General features: G+C 61.1%; 1 protein-coding gene across 1 annotated transcript in view; it reads right to left on the bottom strand.

Moving 5' to 3' along the window:
* ASPG (asparaginase) overlaps positions 1 to 17668 on the bottom strand; it is a 30053-nt gene that overhangs the window by 9411 nt on the left and 2974 nt on the right. Inside the window, exons 2-7 of the mRNA XM_068991001.1 lie at positions 13228 to 13395; positions 7774 to 7882; positions 7112 to 7223; positions 5165 to 5290; positions 4264 to 4347; positions 3575 to 3701 (exon numbers count right to left, since the gene is read on the bottom strand). Coding sequence (XP_068847102.1) covers positions 3575 to 3701; positions 4264 to 4347; positions 5165 to 5290; positions 7112 to 7223; positions 7774 to 7882; positions 13228 to 13395 — 726 coding nt within the window. The remainder of the gene's footprint in view (positions 1 to 3574; positions 3702 to 4263; positions 4348 to 5164; positions 5291 to 7111; positions 7224 to 7773; positions 7883 to 13227; positions 13396 to 17668) is intronic.

Here is a 17668-nt window from a genome sequence, read left to right as displayed (position 1 = left end):
CCAGAGGAATGCTCAGTCAGTTCAGTCGCTCAGTTGTGTCTGACTCTTTGCGACCCCAGAGACCGCAGCACTCCAGGCCTCCCTGTCCATCACCAACTACTCCCGGAGCTTGCTCAAACTCATGTCCATTGAGTCGGTGATGCCAACCAAACATCTCATCCTCTGTCGTCCCCTTCTCCTGCCTTCAGCCTTTCCCAGCATCAGCGTCTTTTCCAATGAGTCAGCTCTTCACATCAGGCGGCCAAAGGATTGGAGCTTCAGCTTCACCATCAGTGCTTCCAACGAATATTCAGGACTGATCTCCTTTAGGACTAACTGGTTGGATCTCCTTGCAGTCCAAGGGACCCTCAAGAGTCTTCTCCCAACACCACAGCTCAAAAGCATCAATTCTTCGGTGTTCAGCTTTCTTTATAGTCCAACTCTCCAATCCATAGATGACTACTAGAAAAACCATAGCTTTGACTAGATGGACCTTTGTTGGCAAAGTAATATCTGTGCTTTTTAATATGCTGTCTAGGTTGGTCATAACTTTCCTTCCAAGGAGCAAGCGTCTTTTAATTTCATGGCTGCAGTCACCATCTGCAGTGATTTTGGAGCCCCCAAAAATAAAGTCTGACACTGTTTCCATTGTTTCTCCATCTGTTTGCCATGCAGGGATGGGACTGAATGCCATGATCCTTGTGTTTTGAATGTTGAGTTTTAAGCCAGCTTTTTCACTCTCCTCTTTCACTTTCTTCAAGAGGCTCTTTAGTTCTTCTTCAATCTCTGCCATAAGGGTGGAGTCATGTGCATATTTGAGGTTATTGATATCTCTCCCGGCAATCTTGATTACAGCTTATGCTTCAATCAGCCTGGCGTTTCACGTGATGTACTCTGCATAGAAGTTAAATAAGCAGGGTGACAATATACAGCCTTGACGTACTCCTTTTCCTCTTTGGAACCAGTCTGTTGTTCCATGTCCAATTCTAACTGCTGCTTCCTGACCTGCATACAGATTTCTCAAGAGGCAGGTCAGGTGGTCTGGTAATATATCTCTTTCAGAATTTTCCACAGTTTCTTGTGGTCCACACAGTTAAAGGCTTTGGCATAGTCAATAAAGCAGAAATAGATGTTTTTCTGGAACTCTCTTGCTTTTTCGATGATCCAGCGGATGTTGGCAATTTGATCTCTGGTTCCTCTGCCTTTTCTAAAACCAGCTTGAACATCAGGAATTTCACGGTTCACGTATTGCTGAAGCCTGGCCTGGAGAATTTTGAGCATCACTTTACTAGCGTGTGAGATGAGTGCAATTCTGTGGTAGTTTGAGCATTCTTTGGCATTGCCTTTCTTTGGGATTGGAAGGAAAACTGACCTTTTCCAGTCCTGTGGCCATTGCTGAATTTTCGAAAATTGCTGGCATATTGAATGCAGCACTTTCACAGCATCATCTTTCAGGATTTGAAATAGCTCAACCGGAATTCCATCACCTCTACTAGCTTTGTTGATAGTAATGCTACCTAAGGCACTTGACTTCACATTCCAGGATGTCTGGCTCTAGTGATTATCTGGGTCATGAAGGTCTTTTTGTAGAGTTCTTCTGTGTATTCTTGCCACCTCTTAATATCTTCTGCTTCTGTTAGGTCCATACCATTTCTGTCCTTTATTGTGCCCATCTTTGCAAATGAAAAGTAACTGTCATGTGATAATAAACCAAGGAACATTCCAGAGACACGCTGCCCTTTCACAGAGAGCTGGGAGGAGGGGGCAGCTGGGGGTGGGAGAGGAGGGAGCTGAGTGTTGGGGGAGCTGGGGGTGGGCTCAGAAGGAGCGTGGCTGCAGCAGCAGCAAGGAGCGGTGTCCTTTATTTTAGGACCAGGCAGCCAGGAGTTCTGGCTGCAGAGGAGGGTTTGTGGAGACAAAGAGGGCCCACACCCACCACGTGACTAGCCCATCCCGAGAGCCCACGGGACCCCGAGTCCGTCCACTTGGGCCTGCCGGGCACGTGCAGAGGGGCCGAGGGGGAGGGAGGCTGTGTGAGGCCCATCGCGGCCAGGTGGGCTCCCGCTCAGTCCTGACCGTGGCCTCAGGCAGACGCGGCCGAGCCCGGTGCACTGGAGGATGGTGGTTCCGAGTCCCCTGCAGCCACTGGGGGCCCACTGGCCAGAGCCTGGAGGCCTGACTCCCCCTCCCCAGGGCCCGGGTTTCTTCCCGAGGAGGACCTGGGGCTCCTGGAGACCCAGGTGACCACATGTGCCGTGGCCACTTGGCAGGGGTGTTGGGACCAGCATGGGGGGCAGCACCCTGTGTTCCCCTCCTGGCACAGCTCAGCCCCTCCCGAGCCCCGGCCTCACAGAGGGCCGGGAAATGCAGCAGGAAGCAGTGAGGGGCTCCGCCGGGCATGCCCTGGGCAAAGCCTGGCATTTCTCAGCTCCTGTACCGGGACTTGCCTGGGGCCCTTGCCCCCACATGGGCACCCTTGCCCCGGGCCGGAGGACACGCTGCTCCCGGGTTCACAGGCGTGGGGTTTCCACATCTCGCCCCTCAGGGCCAGCGTCAGCCATTCACCAGCCCAGCCACTGCACCAGCACGCCCTGTGCTTCGAGGCCAGCATGGGCTTGGTGTGGCCCCAGCCAGGGCCTGGGATCCAGGGTGGACTCCTCTGCACCCTTTAGCAGGCCGTGTCCTGGAAGCTCCCCTCTGAGCCTCAGACCAGGAGTGAGGGGCCAGCCCCAGCCTCAGCCCCACGGGGCAGGCAGGCCTGTACAGCAGCCACCCCACCTTCGTGCCCATTCTTCCTTCCTCAGCTGGTTGGCACCGAGGCAGGAGGGTCTGTGCGCCACCACTCAGCACAGCCCGGAGGCGGATCCATCCACCAGCACCAGCCCATGTGCCACCTCCTCCAGGAAGCCTTCCTGACTCTCACCCTCAGCAAGCACGTGCCCTCTGCCTGACCCCCAGATCCCGGCCATGCTACACACATCTCAGACACACAGACGTGTTCTGGGCCTCCCCAACCTCCAGGGCATGTGGACAAGCAGGGTGGGTGGGCAGGGGGAGGGAAGTGCAGGCTAAGGCCCCGGAATGGACTCAGGACTCGGGCCGTGACACCACCCTGCGTGTCCCTTCCCTCTCGGTGTGCAGTTCTGACACACAGTGTCAAGGGTCTCCCCGCCCCTGCCCTCTGTGGCCCACAGCCACCTGGCAGAGATCCTCTCCTCCCCAGGGCAAGCGTGGGGGCCTCAGGGGGAGATCTCAGGACCCACCCGCAGCTGGAGGCATCAGACAGCTCCAGGAGAGGGGCTGGGGCAACGGGTCCCCTGAAAGTCCCCAGGATGCGGTCACCCCACCGGAGCCATGTCCCCACGAGGCCACTGAGGGGCTCCTGAGCCTGGGGCCCCGTGGCTGGGGCGGGGCACCCGCGAGGCTGGCCCCCACATGGCCTGGCTCTGAGCCGGGGTGACCTGGGGGCGTCCGCACTGAGCGGCCTCCCCCCGCCCCCCGGGTTCTCCGCAGAGTCGAGGGCCGCGCTCCCCCGCCCAGGCCGCCCACAGGCCCCGCCGCAGCCGCGCCCCCGCTGCAGGCCCTGCGGGCTTACTCGTGACGTCAGCGCCCACGGCGGCCAGAGGCGGCAGGCTGGGGGAGCAGAAGGCTGCGAAGCTGCGCGCGTCCACCTTGGTCACCCGGTTGCCCCGAAACAGCTGATTCTGGAAGAACAGGCAGACCTGCGGGGCGGGAGGGGGCCGCGGCTCAGCGCCGGGGAGCCCGGACGGCCCCCCAGCTTCCCCTCACCCACCAGCACCCCCCACCCCACTCCGGAGCCGTTCCTGGGCCGGGGGCTCTGAATGGCGCCCGCGAAGCTCCTCTCCACGGCGGGCCCGGCCCAGGGCTCCTCCCCTCCCCTGAGATGTGCCAACACGCGACAGGGCAAGGCGCAGAGGGGGCAGAGGGGGCCCCCAAACCACGCCCCGAAGGGCCTGCTTCTATGGAAACAGGCACGTTCACGTGTGTGTGATGAAGATGGACATACACGCCACGTCCTCGGCTGGGACAAGTCAGACTTGTGTACATCACACACGCAGAGCCCGGGAGAGCCCCCCGCGCCGCCAGCCGCAGGTGTCTGGGGTGCGGCGCGGGCACAGGCTCCCGCTGCATGCTGCTCGCCCATTTTCTCACGTTCGGAGCTTTAGCCCTGCCGCCCCCTCACCTGCGTCCCCCAGGGCAGGCGCCCGCCCCCACCCCGCGCTGCACCCCAGACCCCGCCCCGCCCGCAGGGGAAGGCGGTACCTCGGGGATCACGTACTGGCCGGCCAGCAGCAGGGCGCCCAGCAGGTTCTCCCGGCCGTCATTCCACAGGGCGTGGATGGGCACCTGGGGAGAAGCCGGGGCAGGCGCGGGCCGCCGGGCACTGCCGCTAGGGGGCAGCACCTGCGGACCGCGCTCCTCCCGCACGGGCCTGGCCCCCTCTGCTCCCCCCAGACCCCACTGCCCCCCGCCGGGTGCTAGCCAGTCCTCACGCTGCAGGGAGCACAATGCCCTGGGACCCGTCGCTGCCCAGCCCAGCTCCCTGCCCCCCAGGGCACCAAGGCCCGGCTCTCACACTGCCCAAGCCAGTGCCTGGGCCAGGCAGGCAGAGGGGAGCCGGGGGCTGACCGCAGGTGCAGGCGAGGGCAAGCAGCTTCAGGTGGGGCCTCCGAGCACCAGGTCACAGACCTCACCCGTATCTGCTGTGGGGCCCATGCCCCAGGGGTGACTGATCTGTACCCAGCTCCCCACTCCTACCCAGGAAGGCGGAAAAGGGCTGGACTGCCATGGCGTGGGGAGAGGGGTCGGCTGGGGACGGGTCCCCCTGGGCCTCCAATGGAACCGCCCTGGGCTGAGCCGCTGTCCTGGGTGCTCATAAGGCCCATGGACGTGGGCCAGCTGCCCGACCTCTGCGCCTCATCTGCCCTGGTTATAGCAGGAACGTCCCACCGGGGCCAGCGAGGAGGGAGGAAGGGACAAAGCAGGGCCGCAGGCTGGCAGCGGGCAGGATCTGGGCGCTGATCGGGCACTGGCCAAGCGGAACCAACAGGACCCGCAGGACCAGGCACGGAGCCGGGGACTCGCCTGCCCTCGCAGCGGCCCTGTGGCCTGGGAAAGGCCCCGATCCATGCAGCCTCTGCCCAGCGGGCGCCCGGGGAGGTACCTGGGCCCCGGTGAGGATGACGGTTTTCTGCAGGTTCTCCAGCACAAAGGAGAGCATGGAGGCAGCGAAGGCCATGGTGTCGGTGCCGTGGATGACCACAAAGCCGTCGTACCGCGCGTAGTGGCTCTGCAGGGGCGGCGGCCAGCTCAGGCGGCCCAGCTCCTGGGAGCAAGGGCTGGTGCCCCCACACACGGCGGGCAGAACTCAGGGATGCGCAGGCGGGCCCTGGTCACTGCCAGCCAGGGAGCCCCGCAGGGAACGGAGCCCCTGCCCCTGTGCTCTGCTCTCTTCCAGGACAGCCTCCTCCCCTGAACCCCCAGGGGTCTCCCAGTGACACCCCTTGGCCCTGAGAGATCTTGGCGGGGGTCTCCAGGCACTTTGATCCCGAGGTGGGCAGATTCCTCCCACAATGCCCGACCTGGGCTCCTGAGCACACTGTCAGCTGGACGACAGCACCAGGCCCAGCTCAGTGCTCTGGAGGGCCCCTTACTGAATGACCACTGCCCCTGAGGGCAGCAGGGGCTGCAGGGCGAGGAAGCGTACCTGCCTCTCGTCCAGTGGGAAGGCCAGGCATGCACACAAGCAACAGGGGCGAGGCATAGCCCGCACTGGAAGACGAGATGTCAGAGGTGGGCAGGGTGCGGGCAGCAGGCACGGGGACGGCCCCTCCAGGGAGTCAGAAGGCCCCCCCTGGCATGCAGGCCAGCTCTGCAGGGACAACCCCCAGCCACCGCCTCCGTGGGATCAGCCAAGGCCTCAGGGGGCAGTTGGCCTGGGCTGTGGTTGTGAGGAACCATGGGGCCCAGGACCTCTCTTGAAGCCCATCGAGAGACCAAGCCAGGCGCGGCTCTGAGCTGCATGGGAGCAGAGACACGTGGTGGACTGGGCCGCCCTCTGCCGGCCACACCTGGAAATTGCGCATGGCTGGATAGCAGGACGAAGAATTGATGCTTTTGAACTGTGGTTGGAGAAGACTCTTGAGAGTCCCTTGGACTGCAAGGATATCCAACCAGTCCCTCCTTAAGGAAATCAGTCCTGAACATTCACTGGAGGGACTGATGCTGAAGCTGAAGCTCTAACACTTTGCCCACCTGATGCGAAGAACTGACTCATTGGAAAAGACCCTGATGCTGGGAAAGATTGAAGGCGGGAGGAGAAGGGGATGACAGAGGATGAGATTGGCTGGATGGCATCACCGACTCAATGGACATGGGTTTGAGTAAACTCCAGGAGTTGGTGAGGGACAGGGAGGCCTGGCGTGCGGCGGTTCACGGGGTCACAAAGAGTCGGACACGACTGAGCGACTGAACTGAACTGAACAGCAGTCCTAGGTGCTCAGAAAAGCCGTCAGGCCCCAACTGTGGGTGCCGCTGGCCGGAGACCAGGGAGACTGCCCCAGACACAGCTGCAGACAGCCAGAGGCAGGGCCAGCCCCTGGCTGCCAGGAAGGGTGCCTCAGGGACAAGCCTCTCTCTGGGGAGCGGGGTTTCCTTAAGGGGGGAAGGTGAGAAACGAGCCGGGAGGGCCGCCACCCCGGGAGGCAGTAGCTGGGGCCAGTGCTGGTGGGGTGGGGGGATGGAGAGGAGAGCTGATGGGGACGGGGCGCTCTGGCTGCAGGTAAGACATCCGCTCGGGGCTCTAAACCACGAGCCCTAATCCCACTAGGACTGCACTCCAGGGTGGGCTTGGGGCAGACAGAGCGGGGTGGGCCAGGCATGGAGTTGTCAGTCTGCAGAAGTGTCCCATGTTTCCGCCCAGGACACGGACTGGGACAAGCTAAGTTTTCAAAGCGAGACAGCCACCTGTGGCATTTCCTCACTGGACAGGTGGGCATGGGCCTCGCTGCGCCCCCTCCAGGGTGCAGGAGAGAGGGTCGCGGGCGCCGTGCTGCTGAGGTGGGCGCCCCCCACACCGCTCCCCCCAGCCCTCCCCGCACTCCCTGGTCACCTCGATGATCTGGGCAATCTGCACCCACTCGGTGATGGTCATATCACTGGAGTCAAAGAGGGGCTGGCACTCCAGCACTGTGTAGAAGACCCTCTGGTCGGGGCCGGCCGGCCTGCAGGAGGGCGGACGGCAGGCTCGCAGTCAGCACCCCCTCCGTCAGCGGCCCCGTCCCCTCCGCCCAGTCGGGCACCCAGGGCCGTGGCCTTGGGCACCCAGGGCCGTGGCCTCGGGCCCTGCACCTCCACAGCGCCCCCTTCCGCCTGAGGCTGCAGGAACAAAGACCGTGGTCCCCCGGAAGGGCTGCTCCATGGCAGGAAGTGAACCAGGACGCCCCCGGGAGCAGGACCACTGGCAGGAGGGGTTGGCGGCCAGCAGGGATGAGCACCGGGCAGCCTGGGCCCCGACCTGGGAAGCAGGACCTTTCTGGGGGCGGCGTGGGGGGGACCCCGGGGCCAGCCCCTGCCTCCCCCGAGGGACTTTAAAGGGGACTGTGGTCAGTTCTAAAGCCACCAAAGTGGGGCTGGCACCCTCCAGCAGCCCACTGCAGACACCCCGAGAAGCCACAGCTAAGCCGGCCTGGCAGGTGCCAGGCTCAGGGTGGCCCCCACCCCATGACAGCTGGCTGTCGTCCGTGCCCAGGACCCAGGGGAGCGCCCACTCACGGCAGCACCAGGGTGTCCTCAGGGAGGCCGCGGGCCCGAGCGTGCTCCTCGTCGTGGAACATGGGCAGCATCCTCAGAACTGCGGCCAGGCCCCTCCCGGGGATGAGCGCTGCGGGCGGGGCAGGCGGGGGCTCAGGGGCTGGCAGCCAACACCAGGGCCCCTCACCCCTGCTCCTTGCTGGGGGCTGGGCCCCGAGCAGGACGGGGGCTGGGCGCTGCGGGTGAGCTCTGGCCCTTGAGGGAGTCGGGCTGGGTGCTCAGGCCTGCAGCAGTCCCAGGGCCCTGGCAAGTGTGGACCACTGCCCGGAGCCTGGGCCACCACTCTCCCCCAGACAGCCCAGGGGTCAGCCAGGGGCTCCGGCCACGTCCTGGCTAACACCTCCACCTCCAGACGAGCCCACGGCCCCAGCGAGGCTCACAACACACACACACAGCACCCCTCTCCCCAACTTCCCAGAACATCCGCACTATTCTGACCAGGACACACTGTTGCCTCTGCCTGACGCCCTCCGCTCCGTACCCCTTCTAACCCAGCAGATGCTCCCCCTCCAGGCACAGGGCACCACCCCCAGGAAGCCCTCCTTGATGTCCAGGTCCTGGTACCCTTGCCACACACATCCAAGTTACCCCTTCTCCTTCCCTGGCCAGAAGCACGCATCTAAGGAGGCACTAGGCAGAAACGGCACATGTCCTAAGAAAAGCCTAAGAAGCCTCAGTGTCTCCTGGAAACAACTTCCTCAGCAGAGGCTCCCAGAAGAATCTTTGCATCCAGGCCCTGGCCTCTTGTCCCATCCTGCTCCCTGCAAGCTCCGTGACCTGGGGCAGGTGGGGTCACTCCTCCTCACTGAGGTTCTGCTGGGCATCGCCCACGTGCCTGGCCGTGCTGGACACCCGGACGCAGCAGCAAGGACAACACGCACCCCACCTCCCCCCGTTCCAGAAGAGCTTCTTTGGCTGAAACACATAAGACCTCCAGGACCAGGGGCAACGGGCACCTGGGCGGAGATCTTGCTCCCAGTCTTCGCCCTCTGCCGGGTGTATCAGCCTCCTGCTGCTGTGTAATAAGCTGCCTCAAGCTCAGCAGCTTAGACAGCAGCCTTCACTATCTCAGCCTGGAGGTGGGGCATGGGGTGAATTCGGGTGTCGGGGGTAGTTCCTGGAGGTGCTGGAGCAGGTCTGGTCCAGGCTCACCCAGCGGCTGGCAGAACTCAGGTTCATGCCAATAACAACCAGGAGTCTTCCCAGCCCACACCCCCGGCTGGGGGACCCCGCAACGGCCGGTGGGTCCTGACACTGAATCTCTCTGACCTCGCCTGTGCCTCTTCCCTCCTGCGGGGCCCCCACCCTCACCCCCCCGCCAGCTGCCCCGCCCGCGCCCCCACCCTCACCACCACCACCCCCCCCCCCCCCGCCCACCCCAGCCCTTCTTGGGCATGTGTCTCGTCCTCAGGCTGGTGGCCAGGACCTCTCCCCAGACGTGAATTCGGCCATGCACTCCTTTCCTCGGGGTCGTGGGCCCAGCATCAGACCCTCCTCCCTACCCCCGCCCCCAGCTCACCGATGCCCCTGTCCCCACCCTGCAGCTTGGAGCAGGGCTCAGCTTCCCTGTGCCTCCCTCTCCGAGGAACAAATCGTCACAAACCCAGGGAACCAAAGCAGCAATGTTTGCGGGCCAGAAGCCGAAGACTCTGGGTGGCAGGCTGGGCTTCCTGCCCCAGCACCCCCTCCACACGTCCACCTGCTAAACCCCAGGCCCAGCTCCCGCCAGCCCCGCAGGAAGTACAGCCTCAGAGTTCAGGCTGCCGTCTCCCCAGCCAGAGAAGGATACCTCGAGGAAGGGGCACCTTGAATAGCCACCCCCTCTTCCACCCAGGAAGCTCCCGTGGGGGCTCCATAGGCTTTGTTGCAGAAGCAACATGGCTCAGGGAACATCAGTGCGAGACCGCCGGCCGGCCACCCTCCCAAGATGCTGGAGGATGGTCGGGACACGTAGCTGCTGCACAAAGCTCTGGACTCTAGCCCTGCTGCAGGGGGGAGGCCCCGACTTCAGACCTGGGCGTTGAGGGAGGCCCAGGGCCGCCCACCCACCTGCAGCAGGGGACCAGACAGGCCGCGGATGGCCCCACCTGAGCCCCAGGACCAAGAGGCAACGTCTCTATGGGCGTGCATTCAGGAGATGATGCTGGCTCCTGGCCTCCACCAGCGTCCTTGTGAGAGGGCTCAACGCCCAGAGGGGAGGGCGGAGGAAGGACAGAGCAGAGCCGGCGGGGTGGGGGAGGACTCCAGAGGGCCCTCCTGCTGCCCAAGGCCCTGGTCTGGGGTCCCAGGTCAGGGCAGGCGCAGGAGGCTCCCACACCACTGTGCGCCAGCTCCCCGGCAGTGGGTGGCCTTGGGGGAAGGCTGTGGAAATCAGGATCCACAGACAGGGCGGGTGGTGCGCACGGTCACTGCCACAGGGCCAGGCCACTGCGGGTGGACGCAGGGGGGTGGGCACGGGGGGCCCTGACTTCCAGGAACATCCCGCCCCAGGGCCAGGCCACTGCTGGTGGACTTAGGTGGGGGGGCACGAGGGGGCCCTGACTTCCGGGAACATCCCACCCAAAGTCAGGCCACTGCTGGTGGACGCAGGGGGGTGGGCACGGGGGGCCCTGACTTCCAGGAACATCCCGCCCCAGGGCCAGGCCACTGCTGGTGGACTCAGGTGGGGCGCGGGGGGCCCTGACTTCCGGGAACATCCCGCCCCAGGGCCAGCAGGGTAGCCCAAGAGGAGGCCACACTGCTTCCATTCTATTCTCCTGGGGCAAAACTCTGCCGATGCATCATACAAAGCAGCCAAAAATGTGGGGAAAACGGTGGTGAGGGTGTCAGGAAATCAACAAATAAAAAATATTTTTGTGGATTTTGTAATATTATTGGCTTTTAAGAACGGGAAGTTTGTTATTTCCTTCATCAATCTAAGTAAACCCTTGTTACCAAAAAAAAAAAAAGCGGGGAGGGGTTTGGGAAACTTCCCTGGCTGTTCAAAGGTTAAGACTTCCCCTGCAGGGGGCGCAGGTTCGATTCCTGGTCAGGGGACTAAGATACCACCTGGCACACCGAGCAGCAAAAACAAAACAACTAAGCAAACACCTGCTTTCACATCTAATTCTGATTTTGTAAATCAGATTCTTTTTCTTAACGAGGCCCCCAAGCTTCAGGCCCTCCGCAAGCGGACGCGGCCGCACAGGACCTTGTCTCCCGCTGTGCAAGCGGGGAACTGGTCACGGGCAGCGGCCCCACAGACACGTTCTCCCGTAAGGGCCAGTCTGCCCCCAGGACAGGGAGTGCGTGCAGCCTGTTCAGTGAAGGACGTCCAGGCCAAGGGCAGGAGGAGCCGTGGGCATCGCCTCTCCTGTGGCCTCTTGGGAGGTCCTGGCCCCTGTGGACCCCGAGGCTCCGCCCGCCGGGAGCCGGGCCCACAGGGGGCACCCGGGGCATCGGGGTCTCCGGCCGGGGTGCTGCTGACCCTGGGCTTGCTGTCATCGACTGATTTCATGTTCCCGATGTCCCTTGACCAATGACATCATCTCTGATCTCAGAGAGGGGACGGGCAAGGGCTGTCCCCAGCCGCCGCGGCCTTGCCCTCCCCTCAGCATCCTGACCTTTGGCAGGGCTCGCGTGCCTGACAGGCCACTGTTGACCAGCAGGCGCAGAAATGCTCCCAACAGTGAGAATCCAAACATCCACGGGAGCTGGCGGCCCCTCACCGCCCATACCCGCAGAGCCAGGCCGGTTAATTATTGACCCCATGACCGGAATCCCCAGACAGACAGGGCCTGAAGCGGCTGGGCGGCCCGGCCTCCATCGGGGCTTGGAGCAGGGTCCCCACGGCCCAGGCCTGCGTCCTCCACGCGCCTCCTTTGCCCTTCTTCCCTCGCCCACTCCTTCCTGGCCCGGGAGCGCTGCCCTGAGGGATCTTGGGAGATCGGCCTGCCTGGAGGTCACTGCCCACCACACTCCATCTTTCTAGAGCCCCTTCCAGACAAGGGGATTTGAAAGCTCTTTGGCAAATGCAGGGCCTGTGGGAGTGAGCCGGGGGCGTCCGGGTGGCGGGGGCAGTGATGGGGGGCACACAGGGCAGTACAGATGAGGTCACGGTTAGAGTCCCCCTAGTCCCTTCAGCCGGGACCCTCGACACCCATGAGCTGAGCTCAATGGGATCACAGGCATCACAGCTGGCCAAGTGCCAAGCCTGGGGGGCTGGGCAGTGACCGGGGTAGGTCAGGGCCATCTGAGGACACCGGCAGAGCCTGCCTGCTCCCCTCTCTCTGCCCCAGTCCTGCAGTCCAGGAGGAGTGACCCCCCAGGGTACAGAAGGATGTGGAAAAACCCCCTGGACAGGGCTCTCTGGGAGTCTGAGCCCCGGGGCCCAGCATAGATGGTGCCTGGAACCATCTGTGAACTGGCGGGGCAGGGGGAGGGGGGCATTAACAGGGACAGAGGACGGGAGGCAGTTGCTGGCAAGAAAGGGCTCGTGGCATCTGAGTAGCTGCTTCAGGGGAACCGCGTGGTGGGGGGTGGGCGTGGAGGATGCTCTGCTGGCCCTGGGGGTTGTTGGGGGGCACAGCTGGTTCTGAGGGAGGTGGAGGGCCCTGGGGAGCTGGGAGAGCTCCCAGTAGGAGGACACCCCAGGGCAGGGTGGGGCGGCCCCAGGAGTGAGGCCCGCGGGGGACCTGGGGCGCAGGGAGCAGCCGAGGGCTGGGGAGGGGGCCGGGGGGACACAGGCGGAGGAGGGCCAGCGCCCCTGCTCCAGAGTGCAGGGCAAGGCTCCAGACAGGCTGAGGGGCTGTCTGGGCCCCTCCTGGAGGGCGAGCACCCCCACAGCCAGGACCCGGGGCCCACGTGGAGGCCACGCTGCAACACTCCGGGGGTGCGTGCGGTGCCCTGCCCTCCCCTGCACGCTCCCCGGACCAGGCTCCTGCTCGAGGCGCTCTGCCCGGCCTGGGGACACCCCTGCCCCGGGGTCCTGCGGCCCAGAGCCCCCCCACACCAGGCCCTCCCCCGCCCAGCAGTCACCCCTCCCTGACCCAAATCCCGTCAGAGCCCCAGGGCAGAGGAGAGCGAACACTACCGCCCGGTCTCCTGGTGCCAGTGAGCACTGCCCAGAGCCGGCGGGCCGGCCAGGGACAGCGGGGAGTGGCCGGGGTCGCCCCGCAGTCCCTGGTGTCTGGAGTGAGAGGCCCGGACAGCCCTTGAGCACCTGCCCACCAGCCCGTCTGTGCAGGGACGGGGGTCCGACGGGAGCCACGCCCCCGGGCTCGGGCAGAGGAGCCGGCGGCAGCGCTGGGGGGCCGGGGGGTGGAGGGGGAGCCTGGGGGCCCACCGGAGCGGGGTCAGGACGGGTCAAAGGCCGGCCGGCGGGAGCACGACCCCCACGCCGCCCCCCAGCCCGAGCCGGGCGCCCGCCCCACTCACCGCCGCGCTCGCTCCGCATGCCGATGGTGCCGCCGGTGTAGACGGCCAGGAGCCGCCGCTCAGGCCCCGCCGCGCGTGCCGTGCCCGCCGCCCAGGGCTCAGAGGGGACGGGCGGGCCGGCGGGGCGGGGCCCGGGGGTCGGGCACTCGCGCAGGGTCGGGCCTGTACCTGTCCCCGCCGGGGAGTGTCGGGGCAAGGGGGACGTACTAGGGACAGGTCCCAGCGGCCCCAGTGGCCCGGGTCGTTTTGAGTCGCTGTGACTTGTGGCACAAAGGCCTTGGACGGTGGCACCCAAGGACCCCCAAGCAGAGAGCGGGTGGCCCTCCCCACAGGCCCTGGCGCTCCCCTGACCCAGCACTGTAGACCATGCCGTTGGGGTCTTCTGCCCTGGAAGGTCGGGCAGGCAGAGACCCCAGCCGGTCCACTCACACTGTCCAGAAGCCCGAGGGGACCCCTTCCAGGCCTAGATAGAGCCCACCCTTCGCAGTCCCGGCTTCCCAGGGGCGCTAGTGGTAAAGAACCTGCCTGCCAAGGCTGGAATCTCCAGAGACACAGGTTTCATCCCTGGGTTGGGAAGATCCCCTGGAGAAGGAAATGGCAACCTGCTCCAGTATTCTTGCCTAGGAAATCCCGCGGACAGAGGGACACAACAGAGTCGGACACGACAGAGCGTGAACACACGCACACGCACACGCACACACATGCCTTTCACTCCAGGAGATGGAGGAGGAGGATGGGGAGTACCAGGAAGAACCAAGTGAAGTCAGTCTGGGGGCAGCACACCAAGGCCCGGTAGGGGAACCACACAGGGGCGGGGAACCACGACGTGGTTTGGTGGAAAACTGATTCGTCTCCAGAGAGAGCCCTCTGGACTTGATTCTGATTCCTGGAAGTGATGAAATAAAATTTCTATTTTATGGCCAGAGTGAGAGAAAATAAAAAGGGGGGGGGACCTTAAGGGATCAAAGTCTTCTTGGGAGAGACTTGCTTTTCTCCTCCTCTGTCTTTCAGATGTAAATATTCTACTTGGTCCTTTCTAGGAAATCTTATCTAGTCCCTCTTTTAAAAATGCAAATTCCACCATTCCCTTCTCCAGGGGATCTTCTGATCCAGGGATTGAACTCTGGTCTCCTGGATTGCAGGCAGATTCTGAGTCACCAGGGAAGCCCAACTCCTATCCTAAGACAAAACAAAAGGTTGGGGAATTTAGAACTTGACTTGTCAGCATTAGTTGCTCAGGCCTGATTCTTTGCAACCCGTAGGACTATAGACCTCCAGGCTCCTCTGTCCGTGGAATTCTCCAGGCAAGAACCCACTGGAGTGGGTTGCCAATCCCTTCTCCAGGGGATCTTCCCAACCCAGGGATTGAGCCCCGTCTCCTGCGTTAGAGGCAGATTCTTTACCGTCTGAACCACTGCTACTGCTGCTACTGCTAAGTCGCTTCAGTTGTGTCTGACTCTGTGCGGCCCCATAGACGGCAGCCCACCAGGCTCCACCATCCCTGGGATTCTCCAGGCAAGAACACTGGAGTGGGTTGCCATTTCCTTCTCCAAAGCATGAAAGTGAAAGTGAAGTTGCTCAGTCGTGTCCAACTCCTAGCGACCCCATGGACTACAGCCTGCCAGGCTCCTCTGTCCATGGGATTTTCCAGGCAAGAGTACTGGAGTGGGTTGCTTCTTGCCTTTTGAACCACAGACAAACACAAATCTTAAGTGTCTTCTCCCTGTATAGTAGGAAAAAGGGCCTAGCCATCTAAACAAGTGACCTTGACTTATTCCATCTGCCAGAACCCCAGTTTAAATCTAATCCCTCTTGTAACTGACAGGATTTGGGGGTGGGCAGCTTTGTCTTTATCTTATGCATGCTGCTGAGTCGCTTCAGTCGTGTCCGACTCTGTGTGACCCCACAGACGGCAGCCCACCAGGCTCCACCATCCCTGGGATTCTCCAGGCAAGAACACTGGAGTGGGGTGCCATTTCCTTCTCCAATGCATGAAAGTGAAAAGTCAAAGTGAAGTCCCTCAGTTGTGTCCAACTCTTCGCGACCCCATGGACTGCAGCCCACAGGCTCCTCCGTCCATGGGATTTTCCCAGGCGAGAGGACTGGAGTGGGTGCCATCACCTTCTCCATCTTATGCATACACCACCCTTATGGCAAAAATTGAAGGGGAACTAAAGAGCCTCTTGATGAGGGTAACAGAGGAGAGTGAAAAAGCCGTCTTAAAACTCAACATTAAGAAAACATGGCATCCTATCCTAGGACGTCACTTCATGGTAAATGGAAGGGGAAAAAGTGGAAGCAGTGACAGATTCTATTTTCTTGAACTCCAAAATGAACTTCCAATACGGATGGCCAATGAGTTTGTGAACAGCAAACTCACTGGAAAAGACCCTGATGCTGAGAAATGTTAGGCAGGCTGGTCGGCTCAATGAGGTGCAGAACAGCGCCGGGGACCTGAGTCATGTTTCCTGTTTTCTTGAAGAACATTCCTTAACCAAATAAGGAAAGATTTCTATATGCGATAGCATAAGGAAGGCATTGCATGAGCTCATTCTGCCTGTCCAATCAGGTATCGCCAAGTACCCTGTAACTGAGACAAAGAACTGACTGTATATAAACCGCCATATTGCTTTGTTCGGGGCTCTCGTCTGATTCCGCTGCGTCGGATGAGGCTTGAGCCCTAGCGCGCTAGAAATAAAAACATTCCCTTCTTGCCTTTGCATTACTGTGGTGGACTTGTTCGCTCTCTCGGTCGGTTCGGAGATACGGGCTCGGTGCATAACAAGAAAGATTGAGGGCAAGAGGAGAAGGGGGCAACAGAGGATGAGACGGTTGGATGGCATCACTGATGCAGTGGACATGAGTTTGAGCAAACTCCGGGAGATGGCGAAGGACAGGGAATCCTAGAATGCTGCAGTCCATGAGATCGCAGAGAGTCGGACACGATTGACCACCTGAACAAAAACAACAATCACTGCATACAGTGACTGTAGCCAGGAAACTAAAAGATGCCTGCCCCTTGGAAGAAAGGCTATGACAAACCTAGACAGCATATTAAAAAGCAGAGCCATCACTTTGCTGACAAAGGTCCCTATAGTCAGTCAAAACTATGGTTTTTCTGGTAGTCATGTATGGATGTGAGTTGGACCATAAAGAAGGCCAAGTGCTGAAGAATTGATGTTTTCTAATTGTGGTGCTGGAGAAGACTCTTCAGGGTCCCTTGGACAGCAAGGAGATCAAACCAGTCTATCCTAAAGGCAATCAACTCTGAATATTCATTGGAAGGACTGATGCTGAAGCTGAAACTCCAATACTTTGGCCACCCAATGCAAAGAACGACTCATTGGAAAAGACCCTGATGCTGGGAGGGACTGGGGGCAGGAGGAAAAGGGGACGACAGAGGATGAGATGGCTGGATGGCATCACCGACTCTATGAACGTGAGTGTGAGCAAACCCATGGAGACAGAGAAGGCCAGGGGAGCCTGGAAGGCTGCAGTCCAAAGGGTTGCGAAGAGTCTAGCAGGACGTAGCATTTAACAGCAACAACAAAGGGGTATGTGATAAGGATCAAGGCACTAACAGTCTTGCATTCTTCCTTCTGCAAAGTTTCAGAAGGGTGGGGTTGCTGACAAGGTGTGCGCAGGGTCTCAGCTGGTGAGTCTCCTAATCTGAATGAGCCTCTCTGGCCCTTTAATCTTGCCTCAGGTGGCTCCTTCCCTGATTAGCAACTATTAGAACCTGCTGTTTGGAACAAAGGGAAGGTCAAGGAGGCTGGAGTCTTGCCCACAAGAAATGGAGAAAAAGGCCTCTGTGCCTGGGAGCCCCACAGGGCCCTACTGGGCATCAAGACTTCTGCCATAGCAGGAATACCTACTCAATCATAAAAACCAGTGTCCTCCCAGCATCAACAAGTTCAGTTCAATCCCTCAGTCGTGTCCGACTCTTTGCGACCCCATGGACTGCAGCATGCCAGGCCTTCCTGTCCATCACCAACTCCCGGAGTCCACCCAAACTCTTGTCCATTGAGTTGGTGATGCCATCCAACCATCTCATCCTGGGTTGTCCCCTTCTCCTGCCCTCACCTTTCCCAGCATCAGGGTCTTTTCAAATGAGTCAGCTCTTCGCATCAGGTGGCCAGAGTATTGGAGTGTCAGCTTTAGCCTCAGTCCTTCCAATGAACACCCAGGACTGATCTCCTTTAGGATGGACTGGTTGGATCTCCTTGCAGTCCAAGCGACTCTCAAGAGTCTTCTCCAACACCACAGTTCAAAAGCATCAATTCTTCGGTGCTCAGCTTTCTTTATAGTCCAACTCTCACATCCATACATGAGCACAGGAAAAACCATGGCCTTGACTAGACGGACCTTTGTTGGTGAAGACCCTAAGCTACTCCATCTTGTAAAGGTTCCGGGCAAACAGATTTAGACTTTGGATATTACC

The sequence above is a fragment of the Capricornis sumatraensis genome, chromosome 19 (assembly GCF_032405125.1).
Source record: "Capricornis sumatraensis isolate serow.1 chromosome 19, serow.2, whole genome shotgun sequence".
Lineage (NCBI taxonomy): Eukaryota > Metazoa > Chordata > Mammalia > Artiodactyla > Bovidae > Capricornis > Capricornis sumatraensis.
The sequence above is the reverse complement of the archived record's forward strand: the minus strand, read 5'-3'. Positions and strand labels throughout refer to the sequence as shown.